This window comes from Otolemur garnettii, unplaced genomic scaffold, assembly GCF_000181295.1.
Source record: "Otolemur garnettii isolate 467f Iridium unplaced genomic scaffold, OtoGar3 scaffold00096, whole genome shotgun sequence".
Lineage (NCBI taxonomy): Eukaryota > Metazoa > Chordata > Mammalia > Primates > Galagidae > Otolemur > Otolemur garnettii.
The window spans coordinates 7,716,071-7,739,377 of record NW_003852491.1 but is presented as its reverse complement, the minus strand read 5'-3'; the positions used below and the strand labels follow the sequence as shown (position 1 = coordinate 7,739,377).

Sequence of the window (23,307 nt, the reverse complement as noted above, 5' to 3'; positions counted from 1 at the left end):
ACTGCAACAGAAAAAAATAGCTGGGCATTGTGGCAGGTGCCTGTAGTTCTAGCTACTTGGGAGGCTGAGGCAAGAGAATTGCTTAAGCCCAAGAGCTGGAGGTTGCTGTGAGCTATGACGCCACAGCACTCTACTAAGGGCTACACAGTGAGACTCTGTCTCAAAAATAAATAAATAAATAAATAAATAAAATAAAATTCTAAGATCTGGCAACACTGGGCTACATCCTCTGCCTGACAATGACTGGTGGGCAGGACCTGGCCTGCTAGGTGCCATTTGCTAAGTCCTGTACTAGTGCATCAGTTCTGTTACCCACAGAGGTCAGCTGGTGGGTAACTCGATTCAGTAAGCCCTGAATTCTACCCACGCCTGTCTTTGAGGAGCTGAAAGCCTAGAGAAGGGTTACATTTACAAATAACCTCAACCTTGGGCCATAGCTAAAGGCCATTAGAGGAAAGCCGAGGTAAGATAGGTCAATTCTGGCGTGAACAGAGAAGTGCATTGGTGAGCATGTCACTGAGATAGTGACAGTTAAGCGAGGGATTCAAGGGTTTGAATTGGGGTAGAAGACACCAGGCAGAGCACAAAAACAAAGCAGAACCTAAATTTTCCTCCAGAATGCTACATGAAGCCAGGGAGCCAAGACAGGAAAAGTGAGTGCAAAGTCCTAATGTGCACAATAGGTCTTGAAGGCCAAGGCGGCTCATTTCTGCAAGCTCCTGAGAAAGGGCCTGAACGATAATGAATGGAGGCAGGAGGAGACAGGCTTGGTCTTCCAGCCAGCCAGCACTTTCTTACCTCATAGAATGCACCATTCCCAATGCACACATCACCCCACCAAATCTTTCCAGCTCAGTCTAATTCCAGTAAGAGTGGACAATGGGTGAGTGCTCTGGCCTTATAGCAGTCATTCAACCCCCTCTGGGCCCTACTGCCTTGTTGCTTCTCCCCTTGCAGGGCTGCTGTGAAGGAGGCTGGCTGGGGTGGGAAAAAGTGAGCCTTAAAGAACTCTGAAATGGAAGACTCCTTCATTCTCTTATTTCAGGGCCCAGCAACTCTTTTGGAAATCTTTCCTTAAACTACATCTCTCCATCCTGATCATTTGCTCACTGAATGTATTCATTCAACAGTATTTATGAAGCATACCACCAAGTATAGTGCTGAGGTAAGCAGACAGTCCTTGCCCTTATGGTCCATAGCAGGAGGGAACAGAGCTTAATCAAACCCCTGCACAGTTATATAGTATTATGCTGGAAGAGACTGCTCTCACAGCTGAGAGGGACAGCTCAATGAAGGGCAGAATCAGGGAGGGAAAAAGAAAATGGAATCAGGGAGGGCTTCTAGGAGGAAGTAGCATTTATGCTGAGGTCTGAAGTATGATTAGGTGTTAATTAGGAAAATAGAGCTTAAGAGGTAAAGGGAGTGGGCAAAGGCCTTGGCTGATGGGAACTTGGGAAGCTGAGGTGACTGAAATGTAGGGATGGTATATAGATCAGTGGGAGCCAGACCACACTGGACCTCAGAAACTATAGTAAAATACTCATCTTTATCCAGAGACTACCAGGGAGCAACAGGAATTAAGAGCACAGTGTACCCCACCCCTAGCTCCATATGACCCCCAAGTAACCAGGCCTCTGCTCCTAGCATCCCCTTTTGCCCATATGCCCCACCAAACTTCTGTGTCTCACACTCCTGGGGAAAACCCTGTCCCTTTCAAGGGTCATTCTAAAGCACACAACAGCTGAGTAAATGAATGAATAATGGCCAACCAGGGCCTTCCTATTCAAACTCATGTTTTTTTTTCCTTTCTTCAAAAAAAAAAGAATTTTTTTGAGAGTCTCAAGCTGTCACCCTATGTAGAGTGCTATAGCATCATCGCTCACAGCAACCTCTGATTCTTGGGCACAAGTGATCCTCTTGCCTCAGTTTTTCTATTTTAGTAGAAACGGGGTCTCGCTTCTTGTTCAGGCTGGTCTCAAACCTGTGAGCTCAAGCTCTCCACCTGCTTCAGCCTCCCAGAGTGCTAGGATTACAGGCGTGGGCCACTGCACCCAGCTATTTCTTTCTTTCTTTTTTTTTTGGAAACAGGGTCTCATTTTGTCACCCCCCTGGTAGAGTACCATGGCATCATAGCTCACAGCAACGTCAGACTCTTGGGCTCATGCGATTCTCTTGCCTCAGCCTCTCAAGTAGCTGGGATTACAGGTACCAGCCACAGTGCTCTACTAGTTTTGGAGATGGGGTCTTGCTCTAGCTTAGGCTGGTTTCCAACTCCCGAGCTCAGGCAATCTGCCTACCTCAGCCTCCCAGAGATTACAGGGGTGAGCCACTGCACCCAACATTTCTTCAAATATATATGTATATTTTTTGAGACAGAGCCTCAAGCTGTCCCCCTGGGTAGAGTGCCGTGGCATCACAGCTCACAGCAACCTCCAACTCCTGGGCTCAAGCCAGTCTCCTGCCTCCACCTCCCAAGTAGCTGGGACCATAGGCGCCTGCCACAACGCCTGCTTATTTTTTTTGGTTGCAGCCATCATTGTTGTTTGGGGGGCCTGGGCTGGATTCAAATCCGCCACTTTAGGTGTATATGGCTGGCGCCTTAGCCACTTGAGCCACAGGCACTGAGCCTCTTCAAATATTTTAACACCCGTCACCAGTCAGACCTTAAAGGCCCCATACCCCTATGTTACCCAACCTATCGTACAGATGAGCAAACAGAGGCCACACCTGGTTTGGTGTCTGGTGGAGGCAACAGCAGCTCGCGGAGCTGGGAGTCTTTAACATCCTCGATCCAGCGGAGGTCCAAGAGCCGCAGGGCTGGCAGTGGGGCTGAGCCCAGGGCAGAGACGGAAAGCCAGGAGCAGCCAGAGAGCACCAGTTCCTGCAGGCCTTGGGTGGGGATTGGGGCAGTTCAGAAAGCAGGTGCTGGGACAGCTCTATCCCAGGCATATTCCTGTTCCTACCCTGTCCCACCTTACCCCTGCCCTACCTTGTAGTCGATTTAGAAGCCACATGAGCTGCTTCTTGGAGACACCTGTCCAGCTGAGGTCCAGGGCACGAGGCTGGCGGCGAACGACACCACTGAGCATGGGCGGGGTCAGTGACTTCCGCCGGCTTAGGTCCATTCGAGGCCACAGACGCTTGTCATAGCACCTGCCAGCCACAAGGGGGAGACAGAGTCCTCAGGCTTCAGCTCTCAGGGAGCCCACACTACCACACTTCACTCCAGCTCTTTCTACATACACACAATGGGGAGTGGGCAAGAAACTCCTGGCCCTGGCCAGAGTCTGGCTTTCGGAACCAACTCCATCACTAACTAGATGTGTGACCCTGGCAAGTCCATTCCTTTTCTGAGCCTCAGAGGCCTCATATATAAAATGAAGATAATGATTCAGACTGTACCTGGGCCAAGGGGCAGCCATAAAATAAAATGAGGTAATTACAGTTTGTGGGCATTACAGCTTATAAAGCATGTTGCCAGATACAAACGCAAACACATACACTATCTGATGTAATGCCAAGGGACCAGCATTATCAGTAGCCCCCCCCCCCAACCAATCGGGCTTCTCAACCTCTCCTTGATAAATTACGGTGTTTCATAGGCACATCTCTCCTAATCTCTGCCTTTGATCCACATCCTGATAGCCAGCTGCCCAAAGCTGGACTTACAGCCCAAATATTTTCTCTCTTTACTTGATTGTTATGCTCCTCCAACTAAAATGTAAGTTCCACAGGGCAGATTTGTCTTTTTCATCTTTGTATCCCCAGGATCTAATACACTGCCAGGTGCAAAGGGGTTTATTTGTTGCACCTGTGTTGTATTTTGTTTTGAGACAAGAGCTTCATTCTGTTGCCCAGGTTGGAGTGCCAGGGCATCAGCCTACCTCACATCAACTTTACACTCCTGGGCTCAAGCAATCCTCCTGCCTCAGCCTCCCAAGTAGCTGGGACTATAAGTGCCTGCCACTATGTCCAGCTAATTTTTCTATTTATAGAAGAGATGGGGTGTCACTCTTGCTCAGGCTGGTCTTGAATTCCTAAGATCAAGTGGATCCCCCTACCTTGGTTTCCCAGAGTGCTAGGATTAGAAGAATGAGCCACTGAGCCCAGCCCAAATTTGTTGAATGAATGAATCAAGCCATATACTACTCAAAGCTTCCACTGAGTTCTCCCCCCACCACCTCATTGACAGGTTTTCATTTTTCATTCGATGTTTGTGGAAGGCATGATAGGTCACAGATATTGAAGCTACAAAGATAAATAAGGCCTTAACAAAGTTTAGTAAGTTTCCTGGCCCCAGCACTCCAAGGGCCTTGACTAGTCTAACATGCAATAAATTGGAGAAGGGCTTCCCAAACTTATTTCATCAGGAAACTCCGCTACCCTGCTCCTGAGGTACCCTATTTACACTTTGTGGTACATTAAAGTTCCTTTTGACTTAGTTTAAGAAATTCTTCCAGCTCAGTTCTCAAAGGCAAGTCAGGAAGTGCTTCTGAGACAAGATGGACTGTGTCTGGTGGGGCCGGCCCTGGAAGCTATATCCTACCTTCCTCTTACCCCTCATGCCTCCAGAGGGCTTTCTCTCAAGAAGCCCCAGCCAGGCTGGAGCAGTGATTCCCAAGCTCCAGTTGTTAGTTGGCCATTTATCTCCAGAATATAAATTTATCTTTGAATCATCCCCTTTGGATTTAAAACCGGTATTGTTTCACATAAGTGTGTTAACTTTAAAGACAACACAGGCTGGGTACAGTGGCTCATGCCTGTAATCTAGTGCTCTGGGAGGCCGAGACAGGTAGATTGCTTGAGCTCAGGAGTTCAAGACCAGCTTGGGGAAGAGCAAGACTCCATCTCTACTAAAAACTGAAAAAAAAGTTAAATGGATGTTGTTGCAGGCGCCTATAGTCCCAGCTGCTTAGGAAGCTGAGGCATAAGGCCTGACCCCAAGAGTTTGAGGTTGCTGTGAGCTATGATGATGCCACAGCACTTGACCCCGGGATGAGAGATTGAGACTGTCTCAAGAAAACAAAACAAAATAAACAAAAAACCCCACAATAACCAGGTTTATTAAATTCTAGCCAAGTGTTGTGGATTAAACCCCCATTAAACAAGAGATAAGGTATTAGAGAAGTGTTAGAGATAAAATGCACCCAACAGAGAGACCTCCTTTTTAAAACTAACAGGAGGATTAAGCTGTGTTTGTGTCACTAGAAACTACAAGGCATACTCCAGAGGCCTAGTGTGATATTTTAGGGAATGCTGGGCACACAAACACCATTGATCAGAACAACTGCACCCTCTGCTACCTACCCCTCCTACTCCCCCTACTACTCCCACCCAGCCGTTCCAGCATTCCAGCCTCTCCCTTTTGGATTTCACCCACTCAGCCAATAATAAATGTCTGCAAATCTCTCTAATTAGAAAAATTAAAAAGAGAAAGGTCAGGGCAGTGCCCGTAGCTCAGTGGGGAAGGCACCAGCCACATACACCGAGGCAGGCAGGTTCAAACCTGGCCTGGGCCAGCGAAACAACAATGACAACTGCAACAAAAAAATAGCCAGGCATTGTGATGGGTGCCTATAGTCCCAGCTACTGAGAGGCTGAGGCAAGAGAATCCCTTAAGCCCAGGAGTTTGAGGTTGCTCTGAGCTGTGATGCCACAGCACTCTACTGAGGGTGACAAAGTGGAGACTTTGTCTCAAAAAGAAAGTAAGAAAGAAAAGAAAGGTCAGGTGCAGTTGCTCACACCTATAATCCTAGCACTCCAGGAGGCCAAGGAGGGTGGACTACCTGAGCTCACAGGTTCAAGACCAGCCTGAGCAACAGTGAGACCTCATCTCTAAGAGTAGCTGGGCATTGTGGCAGGCGCTTGTAGTCCCAGCTACTTGGGAGGTTGAGGCAAGAGAATCGCCCAGGAGTTTGAGGTTGCTGTGAGCTGTGATGCCAGAGCACTCTATTGAGGGCGACAAAGTGAGATTCTGTCTCCAAAAAAAAAAAAAAAAAATTAGGAGAAAAATCCAACATACCCTCAATCCAGCTTTTGCCCCTAGTCCTGTCATTCTCTTTTTAATCAGCAAAATCCTGCTCCATCCAGATCCTCTTGGTGCCCACTCTTGACTCAGCTTTTCGTCTCAGCTCAACTGTCATCATTTCCTTGAAGCCTTCCATTGCCCACAGCTGGGGGGAGGCCCCTTTCCTTGGGGGCACCCACAGGCCCCCAATTGTTTCTATATTCCACAAGAGCCAGGCCAAACCAACTTCCCACCTAGAGCACCCAGGGCTGTCTGGTGCCAAAATATTTTGGTGCTCTGACTTTGCCAGAAATGCCAACCAACCCAGATCCTTCAAGGCTCAGCTCCAGTGCCTCCTCTTCCAGGAAGTCTCCCCTAACTCTTTCTTAGCTACAGCTAATTAGTCCTGTTGCTCTTATATGACCAAGATACAGGGATTAAATCAAAGTCCTACTGACCCCAAATGTCCAGCTTCCACTGGGCATGAAGCAGGCACATAATGGGGGGGGGACAAAAACAGTCCACAATAGAGGCCATAGGGGACATGGTAGGAGTCAAGGGCAGCATCCTAGGGAGACAATGTCTGAACTGAGATCTTGAGAAAAGCAGCAGTTATTCTAGCAAGGGGAAGGAAGGAAGAAGGCATGTGAAGAACCTGTGTCTTGGCCCAGGAAAGAAACAAAATGGAAAGTGCTGGAATTTTAGGCAGCAGGAACAAAGGGCAATTCATCACTCACTGTAATAATAAGGATAATGATGATGGTAATGATGACTATAGCACTAATACCTACTGTTTACTATGTGCCCAGTACTATTCTATGCATTAAACATTTAGCCTTATAACATCTCTAGCAGGTAGTATCATCATTATCCCCTTTTTAGAGTTAAGGAAAATAAGGCCCAGAGAAGTTAAGAAAATTGTTCAAGGTCCCAAGCGGTAGCAGAGCCAGTGGTCTGGATGGAGAGCCTGAACTCTGTAGGGAAGAGGCAGAGGCAAGGCTAAAGAGAAGGCCCAGGGTAGGGGAGTCACGTTAAGGAGGGCTGAAATGCCACGCCAAGGGCTGTTATGCTCACATAACCCAGAGGTAAGAAGTATGAGCCATGGGGATCTAAATCCCAGCTATGCCATCTACATGCTTTGCCCTTTGTTTGCCTTCATTTCCCAAACCATAAAATGGGGTGAAGGATAGCATTCATTTCTTTTTTTTTTTTTTTTTTTGAGACGGAGCCTCAAGCTATCCCCCTGGGTAGAGTGCCATGGCATCACGCTCACAGCAACCTCCAACTCCTGGGCTCAAGCGAGTCTCCTGCCTCAGTCTCCCAAGTAGCTGGGACTACAGGCGCCCGCCACAACGCCTGGCCATTTTTTGGTTGCAGCCATCATTGTTGTTTGGCGGGCCCGGGCTGGGGATTCGAACCTGCCACCTTAGGTGTATGTGGCTGGCGCCTTAGCCGCTTGAGCCACAGGCGCCGAGCCGATAGCATTCATTTCAAAGGTTCCCACAACAATGAAGGGAGTCAGTACTGGGGAAGGGTTTCAGGTTCATGCCTAATATCCACTGGGACTGTGGGAATTTGTTGTGAGGAAGACAAGAGGAACAAATAGGCTCATTCTTTCTTCTTATTCATTTACTTTTTTGAGACAGAGTCTGGTGATGAGGCCCAGGCTGGCCTCAAATTATCCTCCTGCCCCAGCCTCCAGAGTCGCTGGGATTATAGACACAAAGGCACAAACCGGTTCTCTCTAAACTGAATGACACTAAGGCAGAAGGCAGAAAGAGCCAAGGCATGCTATGGTCCTAGAGAGGGAAGGCTTGACATCCAAGTTCCCTAACCCATTTATTTTCTCCTTGACTCCAGCACCTCCAAATGAGTCATCACCTGCAAAACTCTAATTTCTAACCCTAAACCTCCCTCTTACAGAAGCACTTAGGGATACAACTGGGCCAGCCCTAACTGCTCCCTACAAGTTCACAGCTTCCTGGGCTCCACCCACAGCCAATTTTTCCCTCTCAGAGCTCTCCAATGCTATCCCTGTCCTCTAATCTGTCCATCTCTAGGCTTTTACTCCCAACCCCACCTGACCTTGACCCTGTGTTCCAGACCCTTCCTTGCCTCCCTCTCTACCCATGTCCTTGAAAGCCTGAACTCTCTTTCTTGTAACTCAGAGATTCCTTATGCCTCCCCTGCCTGTCCTCTCTGCCCTGGCTCTTGAGAGATCACTTCACTTCTCACTTCCAAGAGAAGATGGAAGCCACCAGACAGGAAAGCCTACAACTTACTGCTCTCCTACCTACAAGATTCTTTCCAGCTCCACCCTCCATCACCTCTTTCCACACTCCATCCTGGTTTCCTCACTTTCATTCATTCATGCAACAATTACCTCTTTAGTACCTACTCTATGCCAGGTGCCATCCTAGAAACTAGGGACACAGGAGGAACAAAGAGACCAAGTTCTGCCTTGGAGTTGATGTCCTTAGCACCACATAGCCTGGCTTTGCCCCCTAACCTACCCCACTGCTCCCAAAGCACAGCCAAAGATACCGAGGCTTCTTGTAGCAAAATCCAACAGCCCCTTGCTGGTTCTTCACCTCCCATGACCACTTGTCAATATCCAGTTCCACTCACCATTCATTCTCCCTCAATTTCTCCCCTCCAGGGCACACCTCTATCTTTGATCTCCCCCAGTTCTCTGGCTGCTCTTTCTCTAACTCACAAGCACATTCCGTCCTCTGCTCTCTTCATCAAAGCTGCTACCTAAAGATTCAAAACTCTCAAACTTTTATCTTTTCCTTTAGCTCAGATGTAGCTACTCTCCTGCCAGTTCCATGCGACTGGCCCGTAAGCCTTTTAGACCACTCATGTCAAATCTGAATGCTTTCTTTTTCCCTGGCACCTGCCCCTCCTCTGCCATTCTCAAGCTTGGGGGATGGTTCTATTGCCCATCTAGGTTCCTGGGCCAGAAACTCAGCTGAGTGTCACTCTGCTGCCTCTATAGTCAATCAGTCACCAAGTCCAAGCCACGTGAGTTCTTAAAAAGTTCTCAGCCCCGGGCAGCAGCTGTGGCTCAAAGGAGTAGGGTGCCGGCCCCTAGAGGTGGTAGGTTCAAAAAACTGCAAAAATTGGCTTGGCGCCTGTGGCTCAAGTGGCTAAGGCACCAGCCACATACACCTAAGGTAGCGGGTTCGAATCCAGCCCGGGCCCACCAAACAACAATAATGGCTGCAACTAAAAAACAGCAGGGCGTTGTGGCAGGCGCCTGTGGTCCCAGCTACTTGGGATGCTGAGGCAGGAGACTCGCTTGAGCCCAGGAGTTGGAGGTTGCTGTGAGCAGTGAAGCCATGGCACTCTACCCAGGGGGACAGCTTGAGGCTCTATCTCAAGAAAAAAAAAACCTGCAAAATTTTTTTAAAAAGTTCTCAGCGCTGGGCGGCACCCATAGCTCAGTGGGTAGGGTACCGGTCAGATGGCAGGTTAGAACCCAGCCCAGGCCAGCTAAATCAACAATGACAATTGCAACAAAAAAAATAGCCAGGTGTTGTGGCGGGTGCCTATAGTCCCAGCTACTTGGGAGGCTGAGGCAAGAGAATCTCTTAAGCCCAAGAGTTTGAGGTTGCTGTGAGCTGTGATGCCATGGCCCTCTACCCAGGGTGACAGGTTGAGACTCTGTCTCAAAACAAACAAACATAAAAAAGTTCTCAGCCAGGCCTGTGCCCGTAGCTCAGTGAATAGGGCGCCAGCCACATACATCAGGGCTGGCAAGTTCGAACCCAGCCTGGGCTGGATAAAACAATGACAACTGCAACAAAAAAATGGCCGGGTGTTGTGGTGAGCACCTGTAGTTCCAGCTACTCAGGAGGCTGAGGGAAGAGAATCGCTTGGGCCCAAGAGTTTGAGGTTGCTGTAAGCTGTGACACCATAGCACTCTACCAAGGGTGTCATAGTGAGACTCTTGTCTTGGGAAAAAAAAAAAAAGTTCTCAGCCTGAATCCGTCCCCACTGCCCTACCTCTGTGGGAAAACCCGGCAGAGCTTCCTGACTGGCCTACTATGTCCGCACCCCCCTAGGCCCCTGCTCTGCTCTACCCTTATCCTTTCCATTGAAAGGCACCATTTTATTGAGTGCACAGTATCCTTTGGGCTTTAAGTGCTTTACAAGAACCATTTTATTTAATCCCTATAAGGTGATTATTATTATTATTTTTTGTAAGGTGATTATTAAAATAAACCCATGGGCCCAGGCACAGTAGCTCACACCTATACTCTGGGAGGCCAGGGCAGGTGGACTGCCCTGGGTTCACAGGTTCGAGACCAGCCTGTGAGCAAGAGTGAGACCTCATCTCTAAAAACAGCTGGGTTGGGCGGTGCCTGTGGCTCAGTGGGTAGGGTACCGGCCTAATATACCAAGGGTGGCAGGTTTGAACCCGGCCCCAGCCAGCTAAAATAGCAATGAGAATTGCAACAAAAAAATAGCCAAGTGTTGTGGCAGGTGCCTATAGTCCCAGCTACTTGGGAGGCTGAGGCAAGAGAATTGCTTAAGCCCAAGAGTTGGAGGTTGCTGTGAGTGTGACGCCACAGCACTCTACTGAGGGTAACAAAGTGAGACACTGTCTCAAAAAAAAAAAAAAACGTAAAAATAGCTGGGTGTTGTGGTGGGCGCCTATAGTAGTCCCAGCTACTTGGGAGGCTGAGGCAAGAGAATCAGTTGAGCCCAAGAGAAATAAAACAACCACCCTGACTACAGGTGGGAAAACTAAGACCTTGAAAGAGACAGCTATCCACCCATGGCCACACAGCCAGAAGTGTGGGAGCCACAGTTAATAAACCTAGGGATGCCTGATTAAAAGGCCAAGCTAGAAACTCTCGATATTGTCCACTCTAATCACAAGTCTCTCCTTGAGGCAGAAATCCAGTCCTTTTCAGTTCCGGATCCCACATGCCAAGCACAGAACTGGCCTTGAAGGGGCCTCAGCAAACATTTCCTCAATTAGTACATGAGGCAGGAGTGGTAACTCCCAGCAACTTCTGTAACTATTTGCTTCTACGTTGCAGGTTGACTGGATGCTTGAGAATTCTTCAAGGGCACAGATCTATGCTCTGAGGACTAAAAGTCTGTACTTTCAGTAAATATTTGTAATAGAGTAAATGATGATGAATATAATTAAGGTATTGAGTAGTTCATATTTCCCAGGTACTATGCTCAGTTCTTTATGTATATTAGCTTACAAAAATACTACAAAGTAAGAGCTATGATTACCCTGGTTTTATAGATGAAGAAACTGAGGCACAGGAAGTTAAGTGTTGGTCCAATGGCACACAGCTCATCTGAAGAAGATTAAGAGTCAACTGCAGGCAATCTGCCTGCAGAGCTACACTCTGGTGCTCTGGGCTCCCTAATCTCTGCAGAGAACAGAAGGCATGCACTAGCACCCTAGACCTCATCCCAGAGGAATGGACTGGAGTTTGAGTTCATCCACTAACTAGTTCCCCTCATTCCCTCGCAGGGTGCTATCACAAGATGCAAATTAGCTAACACTTGTAAAGTGCTCAACAGCACATCTCCCTGGTCCACAGCAAGTATCTGGGAAAGAGCCTGAACTTAACCAATTTAGTAAAATGCTTCAAGCACCTACAGTACTCTCCATCTCATCCTAAGGATAGGAAGATGATAGACAGTATCTGCCCCTACTCTAGCAAGTAATGGGAACACAAAAATGAGTAAATGAAGGAAGGCTTGTCAATATGTAGAAGGTCTCTGTGCAGTCCAGCAGGGGGACAGAGTGCTGTGGGAGTTTGACAGACATAGGAAGAACTGCACCGGGGGCAGGATCAGAGAAAGATAGGAGGCTGGGGAGGATGAATGACATTTCTGAACAAGGTGGGGGTGGGGATAGGGGAAAGGAGGATGGACAGAGGGTGCTCATGGTGGTAGACATAAGGAAGAAGCTACAAGTAGAGTCATGAAGTCCAAGGTTGGCTGCCTTTGAGAGGGCTGGGGCTACCCAGCAAACAGCTTTCTCCTCTATCACTGGGACCAATAATCAGACTAACTTCAGAAGTGACACTATGAAAAGTGAGCTGATGCTTTACATTACTTAGCACTATGCTTGGCACATACTAAATATTTGATAAGTAATAGCTATTATTAAGAGGACATATTCTAGAACCAGAGGGTTCACATTCCTGGTTCTACCAATTCCTCTCCATATGACCATGGGGCTCAGCTTCAGAATTGCTAGGAGGGTTTTAAATGAGCTCGTAAATGGAAGAAGTTTGTGCATGTAAATACAGAAGCATCATACTATAATATGTCCATACTATAGAAGTGTTACCAACACAAAACAAGGCCCAAGGAGGCTCAGAGATCTATTGCAGGTTGCATAACAAGAGCGAAGATGTTGCCAACAGAACTTAGGCTCATCCAAGCCACTCACCAGCGGCTCCAAGTCCGGCAGACTCGCATGCAGATGCACAGCTCTCGGGGCCCAAGGTGCTGGAAGACACGAAGCCAGGCAGCCCGGGGCAAGGGGTGATCGGATCCAGCAGCCAAAGGCAGCGTGTCAGGCTCAGGGCTTCGAGGTGGGGGCCGCACCACATGCCGCTCCAGCTGTGGAGGCCGGGGTGGTGGGGCGGGGCCCAAGGGCCAGCTGAGCAGGGGCCCCCCACTGCCAGGGCGCACAGCCCGCCGCCCCCCACGGTTCTCCTTCTCGCCAGAGCTGCCCCGGGCTGGCCGTCGCCCATTCCGGGCCTCGCCAGGGGCCTCATCCTCACTCAACGATGTGCCTGATGAGTCGGAGTCAGAATCAGAGTCTGAGGAGGAAGAGGAGGTGTCAGGCACCCGCTCCAGCAGCTGGCACATTCGCTTGAAACGCTCAAGCTTCTCCCTCTGTGGTGATGGGGATGGCACCGCTGGGCCCTCAGAAGAGGCCAAAGGTGGCTTTGGTTTCTGCAGGAAGACAGGGTGAGGCTGTTCTAGGGCCTGGGACACACTTTCCCACCCCCCTACCCGTGAGGAGTCACCAAGGGATGAATAGCCAAGGGATAGCCCTGAGTTCCAGCCCTGGTTCAGCTCGTAAACAATATGAGATTTTCACCAAGTCATTCCCTGTCTCTAGACTTCAACTTCCTATCTATAACATAAAGATACTAATTCAAATAACTTAAAGTTTATAGGTTTCAATGGCTTATGAAGTTCTAAAAACAGTTGGTATGAAGAACAGTTAGAGACCTAGTTTTGAATACTAGCTTGCTTATCAACTCTGAGCTGAGAAGCCCCTGCTTCATCATCTACAACGTGGAAGAGCTAGAACAGACAATTCTGAGAGTCTATTCAACATAAGACTAAAAATGATCATCTAGCCCCGTGTGGAGTACCCTACACTTGCGCACTTGTTCTGTCCTCATAATACTCTAAAGTAGTGGCAACTTGGGCCATACCACTCTTTTTAGACATGAAGAAACTGAAACTCAAAGAGATTAAGTGCTCTGCCCTAGGCTACAGACTGACAGACGACAAAGGCAGGATTTGAACACAATCAAGGTACACTTTTGTGTTCAGTGTGTAAGTGCAATGTAATAACTAAATTTTGGCTTTGCTGTGTGACCTTGGAAGTCTTTAAACCTCTCTGGGCTGTATGTCCCTTGAATCTAGGAAAATTTTATAGCTTACAAAGTTCATTTATTCATTAGATTTATATAGTACTATGGCATAAGAAGGTAAAGTTGGTAGCAACTCCATTTTTTGTTGTTGTTGTTGCAGTTTTGGTGGGGGCTGGGCTTGAACCTGCCACCCCTGGTATATGGGGCCAGTGACCTCCTTGAGCCACAAGCATTGCTGGTAGCATGTCTATTTTATGGATAAGGAAGATGAGACTCAGAGCAGCTGCCAGGCTGCCAAGACCATACGAATTCAGTGTTGGTGGTTAGGCAAAAAATATGAACTCAGCTCTTTCTCCTTTAAGGTTTGGAAACATGAGGCAAATGGACCAGATGATACCCTGAGGATTCTGGGGAGAACAGAGCCTCCTGTGGAGTGGGCTCAACCCCCTCTTCCACCCAACTCTCCCAATTCAGCGTCTGGACCTGCTGATAATGGATAAGTGGGCTGGGGCAGGACAAACTGAACAAGAAGAGACAGATCTTGTCCACAGGGTAGAGGATAGAGCAAGAAAAGGTGGGAAGGGGAGGGAGGAGGTCCCCGGCACACCTCCCAGTTCTCGGGAGGGAGCCCAGGGTGGCAGGACGAGAAAGCCTGGCTTGGATTCAGAACCCTGGGGGGCAGAAGGCCTGGGCCGCCTGGGTCCGATCCTCGGAGGAGGCAGGCGTCTCCACCCACCTTCTTCAGGTGCCTCTCTCGGCCTCCTTTCACCTACCAGGGCAAGAAGGAGATACCAGGGAAGAGAGAAACCCCATTAGGCCTTTCTTGCCCACAAAACTAAAGTCAATCCCTTCTTCTTGGACTACAAATCCCAGAAGCCCCCATCCCAGGGAGAACTCTGAGCATGCTCACCTTAGCTGAGCATGCTCTCATCTTCTCTTTCTTCTCCCTGAGGCCCTTTCCAGACCTTCCCCGCCTCCTCTGTAGCAGTTAATTTTGAGCATGCTCTCTCCTTCCTCCCTAACCCACCCAGGGCTCCCAAAGCTTCCTGCTCAGGCCGGTTCCCTCTCACCTGTACCTCTTACCCATACTGAGCATGCTCCCTCCTCCTCTCAACCCGGCAACTCTTGAACTACATCTCCCAACAACCCCTGGGGGAACCCAGGGAACACTGTCTCCACCGACCCTACCCTACCCCCTCCAGTAACAGCCAGGACTACAGCTCCCAGAATACCTTGGGATGGTCCTAGTGAGGACGCTCCCATAGCTCACCTTTTTCCTTGGGGTAGGGGGCTCATTCCCTGCCTCCCTCTCCTTTCGTTTGGGGGGCCCAGGCACATCCTCTGGGGGTGGGCCGGCAGGTAGGGGCCCCTTCCGCCTGGGCGGGGGCGGTGGAAGCTGCGGCTCCTCCGTCAGCTTCCATCCACTCCCCAGGCTCGCGCCCTCCTCGCCATTGTCGGCCCTGCGGCGGCCTGGCCCCTCACCTGAATCCTGGGGAGGTAGAAGAGGGGCGGTGTGAAATGCTGACTGCCTCCTGGATCCAACCGCCTACCCATAGCCAGGGTAGTCCAGCCCCTGCCCCTACCTTGCTGGTGCGCCCTTCCTGGGTGCAGCGAGGACACTCCCAGCAGTTGGGAATCTCTGCATTGATGACACCCTCAGCCTTCCCCATCTGTAGGCAAAGAGAATAGGCAGTAGATGTAGGGTGCGAGTGAGCCTCTGTGGGCCATGTGCCCCACCTCCTGTTCTTTGACAATCTGCTCCACCCTAGACTCCAGGGTTCTCAGGGCTTTCACCTTTAGGCAGCCAGGGTGGACGATCTCGTTGCAGATTGTACACTCCATGAGGCTCAAACCAAATTTCTCTTCCTCTCCCTCTACTGTGTCCTCCTTCCCAGCCTCCCCACACAAGAGGCACACAGCTGTGTGTGGGAGCACGGGCTGTTGGGAGAGAGAGGGACATTAGGGACCCCAAAGGCAAGCAAGGAAGGAAAAAGACCCTCTTCCTTAGGGATTCCTTAGGTAGCTGCTGGATGAGGTGGTTCAGAACTCATGGGTTAAACTACGTCAAATCCTGAATCTGCTGCTCTTTTTTAGCAGTATGACCTCAAGCAACTAATTTAACCTTAAATGTTTCTACATCTGTAAAATGGGCTACCAATCCTTCCCTTGCAGGACTCTTGTAAAAATGAGATAAAACATGAGGGACATTTGATACATAGTTATAATTGCTGCAAATGTTACAGCTTGATCCAGGACTATCATAACCCTGAAATTAAAGCCTGCTTGGAGGAGGGAGAGACCACAGACAAATATGACAAAATCAGAGAGGGCAGGAGAAGATATGGCAGCAACTTGGGCTGACTCAGATTGCTCTGAATCTCACAGTGAACCTGGTTTTGGCAAGACCCCTGGGAACATTAAAGGCAACTGGCTAGTCCTGGGGAAAACAGGAGCAGCCTTCAGAAAACGTGATTTTGAGGAGGACAATGAGAAGCTGCAGGATCATGGAAGGTGCAGACAGGAGAAGAAGGAAAAGCAAAGTGAATCAGGGGGTTTGGGTGAAAGAGAAGAGGGGCTAAAGAATGAAGAGACAGACCAGGAAAGAACAGTTGGAGGAAGAGAGGGAGGTGGTGGTATGGGGAGGAGGATGCAGGATGCAGCTGGCTCCTCATGGCTGCTGGGGAGAGCTGCCCTCTGGAGCTCAGGGCCACTCAAAGGACGAGGAAGGCAGAGCGGAAACCCGTGTTTCCCTGATACCTACTGTGTGCTGGGCCTTGTGGTAGGCACATTCACATTCAGACTATTGTTTAATCTGTACAGCTCAGCAAAAGAAACATTTTACGGAGAAGGTACCTGACATTCAAAGTGATTTGCTCAAGGTCACACAAAGGGTGAGCATGCCCTCAAATCCAAGACCACCCTGAGTGAGGAAGAGGCCAGAGAAAGGCAAGACCTGTTCAAAGGGAGCCAACTCTGGGGATGGGCCCCTTGTGCACAGATGCCTCTGGGGAGTGGTACAGCAGAGGCTAAACATTCTATGGGTTTGTGCCCAAGAACTGGGAAAAAAGCATGAAGGCAGGGACTAGGTCAGATTATGCTGTGCACTTGAACATTGCCCCCAGTATGGAGCTGAGGACAAAAATCAACATTTAAACAAACCAGTGAATGAAAGAAGAAAATTAATGAGCCAACAAACAGCAACTCTACAGAACATTCTGGGAAGCAGGCACCAGCCATCCCAGAGAGGTATGGGGCCAGCTGGGGAAGGTTAGGCAGAGAACTCACGGCAGTGCACTGCCGGAGCAGGCACGACTGCTTCATGCGCCCGGGCCCTCCAAACTTCTTCATGTCTCGGCAGAAGTGGCAGTCCCCGCACTCAGTTCGCACACAGGCCCGGCAGCGGCGGCAACGGGTTCGGCGTCGGCGCGCTCCGGCCCCCGGCCCTCGGCTGCTCGACGACATTGGGGGCGTCAGCAACGCCGAGGGCTGTGGGTAGATGGTGGTTAGGTCAGATGAGCCTGCTGGGGGCCTGGCAGGGAGGCTTCTGGAAGCTCCCCACTCCTTTAAGTAAGCAGCGCTTGCTCTCCTCTTCAGGGGGATATTGAGTTCACCCCTTCCTGTGTGTCTAAGGGAGCCCACTCCCTCTATGCTAGGCCACTCTCTCCCTGCAGCAGCTCAACTGGCTATTCTGGAAGCCCCAAGAACTGCCTTCCTGACCTCACTCCTCCTCTAACACTTTTTCAATGTCCCTTCCCTAGACCAGGGAGGAGGAGGGACACTCAGGCCCTCTCTTCTGACAAGCCCACACCAAAGATCCTTGGGAAAGCCAGGCGCTCCTTATCTGTGATGATACCTCACAGAGGTCCTGACTCTCCCCCTGTTTATCCAACTGTAGACTATCCCAGGCTCTTCACAACCTAAAACTTTCCTGATTTTCCTTCAAGATACCCACAGATCCATGGGTGGAAGCTCTAGGCTTTTCTTTTTATCTTCCTCTCTCTTTCTTATACGCAGTGACCACATAATCTCTCTTGCACCCAAACCTAGATATTGTCACCAGATCCAACGGTATCTTTGTCCCCCCAATCCCTAATGATCCACTGTGCCACCAGACTTCCTGGGGCTCTGACACACCCCTGAGATGCTTCTTCAGAGTCCTTTCTCAGGCCAACATCTCAACTCCTCTGCTCTCCACAGAGCTCCCTCTATTCAATACATCCTCCTCTCAGATCCCTCAGGTCAACTTGGGCAATCTCCCAGATTCCCCAGGATTATAGAATCCAGCCTAAAATCTCCACAGAATTCAAAAGATTCCCTCAACTTCCCAGGCTGTCTTCCAACCCTAATTGTCTAGAACCCCTTGGGCTCCCTTTCCCATGGAAACCAGATCCTCCAAGATCCCATATGGACCCAGAAGGCCCAGAGGGTCTCTTCCTGGTCAGAGTCTTACCCCAGTTTCCCCCTTTTCAGGGACTTCCAGACCCATCATAGGGGTAAGGAACCCCCCTGCGCTCCAGGGGAGGGTCCTGGAGGGGAGCAACTGTAGGCAGGGAGGGGGGGGTGTCTGCAAGAGGAAGCAGGGTTTAGCAAGGAAGGTCAGTTCCCCAGGGTTGAGCGGTAATGGGAAGAGAGGCTGGAGGTTGAGGAGTTTGGAGCAAAGAGAGGGCGAGGCTGTGGGTGGGGAAGGTGGAGAGAGGCCGGGCTGAGGATGAATGGGAGTGGGAGCTGCCCAGGTCTGGGAGTGAGGAGGAGCCGCACGAACCCACCTCACACGTGTCCCGGGAGCCATCTCTCCCTTCTCGGCAGCTCCCGGCGGGTCGGCGGCCATCGGCGGCGGGGGGGCCGGGCGGCGCGGGGCGCTGAACGCTCAGAACGCCGGGGTCCACGGCCCCCCGAGGGCGCTCGGCCCCTCCCTCCGGCGGAGGCCGGGACGGCGGCAAGTGGAGATGCGGGGCGCCGGGGGCGAGGCCCTCCCACGGGATGCGGCGCGGCCCTTCCAGGGGGAGGTCCTGCTCTGGGGGGCTCAGTCCCTCAGCCCCCCCAGGCCAACAGGGGCTCCTCGGGCGCAGGGTGCTCAGCTTCTGCCCGGGCCCCACTCAGTCCCGGGTCTCAGTACCAGCTCCCCTCCCCCCACCCCGCCCCGCCTCTCCCCAGCGCCCCCGGCCCTTTAACTGGCCCCTTCTCGGCCCCCACTGCCCAGGGGTCCAGGACTAGGCCTGGGCCCCCCACCGTTTCCGGGGTTCAAGCCCCGCCCACCGCCGGTTCCCGGGGAGGGGGGGGTCGCTGTAACCTGCCCCCCTCCCCTGGGCCAGCCCCTGGACTGCGGCCCCCTGCCTTACGGCTACGGAGCAAGCAGAGGGGGGTGAAGGAAGCAGCACCGGCCCCGCCCCCCCCGCCCGCGCGCACCCCCGCCCTCTCCCCCTCCCCCCAGGGCGCGACCCTCGGGAGATAGGGATTTAAATAAAATTTGAATAAATCCCCCTCCTCAAGCGGAAGGGTGGAAGGAAAGGAGGGAGGGGACAGGGAAGGGGGGAGGGGGCAGTTGGGGTGTCTCAGCCCCCCTGGTCCCCCGGCCCCACGCTGCTTCGGCCCGGGGCCCTGGCTGCCTCTCTCATCCCTCCTCAGCTCCTTCCTCCTTCCTCCTCTCTTCCCCCTCCCCTCCCTCCTCCTTCCCTCCTCCTCCTCCTCTTTACTCCCTCCTTCTCTTGGAAAAACCCCGCCCCCTGCCCCTCCTTCCTCCACCACCTCCACTTTCCAGGACGGCGCGCGGGGGGCACGACGGGAGTTGTTGTCCTGCGGACACTGACGCCACGGCAAGAATAATGGGACGCTGGGGCCAGCGGGGACTACGAACAAGATGGCAGAGGGCGTGCCAAGCCGAGAGACGAGGATGCCGGGAGTTATAGTCCAGTTGACCCGAGGCTCCCAGTTGCAGAACATAGAGAAGGAGCGGGAACGATGACTACAAACAAGATGGCCTTCTCCCCCGACCCGACCTCTTTCCCAGGCACTAGCACGCCCTCCTGTCCACAACTCTCCGCGTGTGTGGTACCTGACGGGAGTCGCAGTCCATCTGCTGCCTTCCCGCTGCCATTTCTACTCGTCAGGAACAATGGAAAGGTGAAAAGGAACGAGGACTACAAGCAAGATGGCGGAAGAGAGCCATACACCTGACTAGTAATTGATCTTACGAGGTGCGATGGGAATAGTAGTTTTCTAGCCTTCTAGTGTTCCTTAGGAATAGTCGAATCATGAGGATAGGAGACTACCATAAAGATGGCAGGCTACCTAGCCTCTCCCGGTCTCTTCATTCAACCACCTTGAGCACCTCGCCCGCCTGTAATATCGAAATAGCCCTCCAACGCCCGTGGTGCAAGGCCTGACGGGAGTTGTAGTCCTCCCTGTTCTCCTCTGTTATCTTCAGTCTAGACAATGGAAGGGAGCAGGGCGGGGAATACCGGCAAACATGGCGGCCAAAGGGCTGCGGGTGGCGATGTGGGACTTGTAGTCCAAGCCCGAAGGCTATTCCCTGCGGAAATGGGGCAAAGAACTACAATAAGAATGGCTGCTTAGCCACTCGACCTCTACGCCAGTGCCTGCTGGGGAACGTAGTCCCTACCTGAGTTCTACAGAGAAAGGACGTTGACTGTAGAAATGTGAATCACCACCGACACTCCAAATTGCTGGCTGAGGGAAATGGAAAGTCTTTCCTTCTCTCCCCACCACCCCCTTCTGAACATCCTGCTGGGAAGTGTAGTCCCAAGTTTTCCCTCACTCGTGGAGGGGAAGAATTTATATCACCAGTGGAGTGCAGTGCCGGTGAAGGAGAAAGACGTCCCGACGGTCCAGGAGTATAGAATGTCCAACTCCTTGTTCGGCGAGGACTTCCCATTTCAAGGGAAGCAACAGTAATCATTGTTGTCGCGACAAGGGAGGCGTGGTTCTTGTAAAAGTATACTCATGCTGTTGTCCCTTGGAAAGCGTGGGTTCCTCACATTTGATGCTTGTTCCCCCAAAGCTCCAGGAATTAGTATCTTACAAATCGTAAGGGCTCCAAGGAAAAGGCTCTGGAGTCATACAAAATCCCCGCCTGCCCCACAAAGTCACCAAACCTTTGTTTTCTTATCTTAAAAATGGGGGTAACGGGGATAATAATACCCACCTCGAAGCAGTTAGGAGAGTTGAGACAATGTAATTTGTCACGAAAATGCCCGCCTTTGGCATGTGGCACGTGTTGGCAGTTCCTTTTTAAAGGTCCCTTCCAGCACAGCCGTTCTAGATGCCCGAGAATCCATCATGACGGACGTTGTTAGCTCCTGTGAGAAGAAAACTGTGACCGGCAGGGTAATCGGCACCTCGGCATCTCTCCAGCCGCCCTCCGCCCCTTCTCATCTGAGTCCCCCAGCGTCCACTACTGAGCACTACGCCCAGGGGGCGCTCATCATCCGTTTCACTAAGATTCTACAAACCCGCCAAATTCCTCAACCTGAAGTTGCGGGAGCCGCCCGTGCCCAGCCCATTCCCTGCCTGATTTCCTGTCAGCCTTGGAGGCCTGGGTCTAGACACTGCAGCTGCCTACGTAAATGAGACTGCCCCTCACCTCTTTGCTCTCATTACCTGCTTTCTTGATTTTTCTCCTTTGCCTGAAAAACTTCTGACCCTAGGCAGCCCCCTCTGCTTCCCTCTCTCTTCTGTGTCTGGGAGCCCTGCAGGAAGAATTGGTGGGTGTGGCTTTTATGTCAGGGAAGTTAACACTTGCTAGTGTGCTGGGGAGTCCCAGGGTTGCAGGGCCTGACCTCAGGCTGAGCTGAGCTTCTTGGCAGCTCACACGTTGTCAGAAAACCTTGACTCTTAGAAGATTGTGAATCTTGGGTCGGTGCCAGTAGCTCAGTGAGTAGTGCCCCCGCCACATACACCAAGGCTGGCGGGTTCAAGCCCGGTCCGGGTTTGCTAAACAACAATGACAACTGCAACCAAAAAATAACCGGGCCTTGTGGCAGGCACCTGTGATCCCAGCTACTCTAGAGAGTGAGGCAAGAGAATCACTTAACTCCAAGAGTTTGAGGTTGCTGTGAGCTGTGACTCAACAGCACTTTACAGAGGGCAACATACTAAGACTCTGTCTCAAAAGAAAAAATGTGTGTCTCATCCTCGTCCTTACTGCTTTCACTTGGGCTTGAATGCATGTTGCTTCAGGGCTTTCTCAAACTCTTACCTCTGTTCCATCTGTCCAATATCCCCTTCCCCACCTCCCATCTCACATCTCCTTTGTGCTTCATGCCTGAAATCCTAACACTCTGGGAGGCTGAGGCAGGTGAATTGCCTGAGCTCAAGAGTTCAAGGCCAGCCTGAGCAAGACCCTGTCTGTAAAAATAACTGGGCACTGTGGCTAAAGGTGCTACCTTTAGCCTGTAGTCCTATAGTTCCAGTTACTCAGGAGGCTCAGGCTAGGAGATCGCCTGAGCCCCAGAGTTTGAGGTTGCTGTGAGCTATGACACCACAGCACTCTACCAAGGGTGACAAGTAAGAATGTGTCTCAAAAAAAAAAAAAACACACAAAGAAAATCCCTAAAACAGAACGAGGCAACCGAGCTGCAGAAGCAGAGATGCAGATCTTTGTGAAGACCCTGATGGGCAAGACTATTACCCTTGAGGTCCGAGGTCGAACCCAGTGACACCATTGAGAATGTCAAAGCCAAAATCCAAGATAAGGAGGGCATTCCACCTGACCAGCAGCGTCTGATATTTGCAGGCAAACAGCTCGAGGATGGCCGCACTCTTTCAGATTACAACATCCAGAAATAGTCTACCCTGCACCTGGTGCTTCGTGTGAGAGGTGGCATCATTGAGCCATCCCTCTGCCAGCTTGCCCAGAAGTACAACTGTGACAAGATGATCTGCCACAGGCTCGGTGCCTGTGGCTCAAGCGGCTAAGGTGCCAGCCACATACACCTAAGGTGGCAGGTTCAAATCCCCAGCCTGGGCCTGCCAAAACAACAATAATGGCTGCAACCAAAAAATAGCCAGGCATTGTGGCGGGCGCCTGTGGTCCCAGCTGCTTGGGAGGCTGAGGCAGGAGACTCGCTTGAGCCCAGGAGTTGGAGGTTGCTGTGAGCGTGATGCCATGGCACTCTACCCAGGGGGATAGCTTGAGGCTCCGTCTCAAAAAAAAAAAAAAAAGATGATCTGCCACAAATGTTATGCTCGCCTGCACCCCGGTGCTGTCAACTGCCGCAAGAAGTGTGGCCACACCAACAATCTGCGCCCCAAGAAGGTCAAATAAGGCCCCTCCTTTCTCCACAGGGCAACCTCCTGCCCAAGCCTCATGGCCCTGGGGCCTCAATAGTTACCCTTTCATTGACTGGAGCAGTAAAAAAAAAAGAGAGAGAGAGAAAACCCCCCAAACAACTATAATCCAGCCATATTGACATTAAAATATAAAGACAACAGTCAGACCTCTTCAAACATTAGTGAACTCAGAGAATGTGGCACCTATAAGCAATTTTTCATTTGTAAAAAGATACTTGTTTTCTGTTTTATTGCTGCACTTTGTTTAAGGGCCTTTGAGGCCTGGCCTGGTGGCTCACACCTATAATCCCAGCACTCTAATTTAGGAAGTCGAGGTGGATGGATCCCCTGGGCTCAGGAGTTGGAGACCAGCCTGAGCAAGAGTGAGACCTCTGTCTCTACTAAAAAAAAAAA

At 51.0% G+C, this 23,307-nt stretch overlaps 1 protein-coding gene and 1 pseudogene across 2 annotated transcripts in view; one reads left to right on the top strand and one right to left on the bottom strand.

The window, feature by feature from the left end:
- FBXL19 (F-box and leucine rich repeat protein 19) overlaps positions 1-18,799 on the bottom strand; it is a 22,680-nt gene extending 3,881 nt beyond the window's left edge. For both annotated transcript variants that reach the window (XR_001161537.1, XM_012808935.1), the window contains exons 1-9: positions 18,372-18,799; positions 16,891-17,091; positions 15,400-15,543; positions 15,189-15,275; positions 14,876-15,094; positions 14,213-14,374; positions 12,441-12,952; positions 2,990-3,153; positions 2,728-2,889 (exon numbers count right to left, since the gene is read on the bottom strand). Coding sequence is in view for 1 of the 2 variants with exons in the window: in XM_012808935.1 (XP_012664389.1) it covers positions 2,728-2,889; positions 2,990-3,153; positions 12,441-12,952; positions 14,213-14,374; positions 14,876-15,094; positions 15,189-15,275; positions 15,400-15,543; positions 16,891-17,067 (1,627 nt within the window). In the remaining variant the exon portion in view is untranslated. The remainder of the gene's footprint in view (positions 1-2,727; positions 2,890-2,989; positions 3,154-12,440; positions 12,953-14,212; positions 14,375-14,875; positions 15,095-15,188; positions 15,276-15,399; positions 15,544-16,890; positions 17,092-18,371) is intronic.
- A 3,342-nt stretch (positions 18,800-22,141) lies between these two features.
- On the top strand, positions 22,142-22,888 carry LOC100944223 (annotated as a pseudogene).
- The last annotated feature ends 419 nt before the right edge of the window (positions 22,889-23,307 follow it).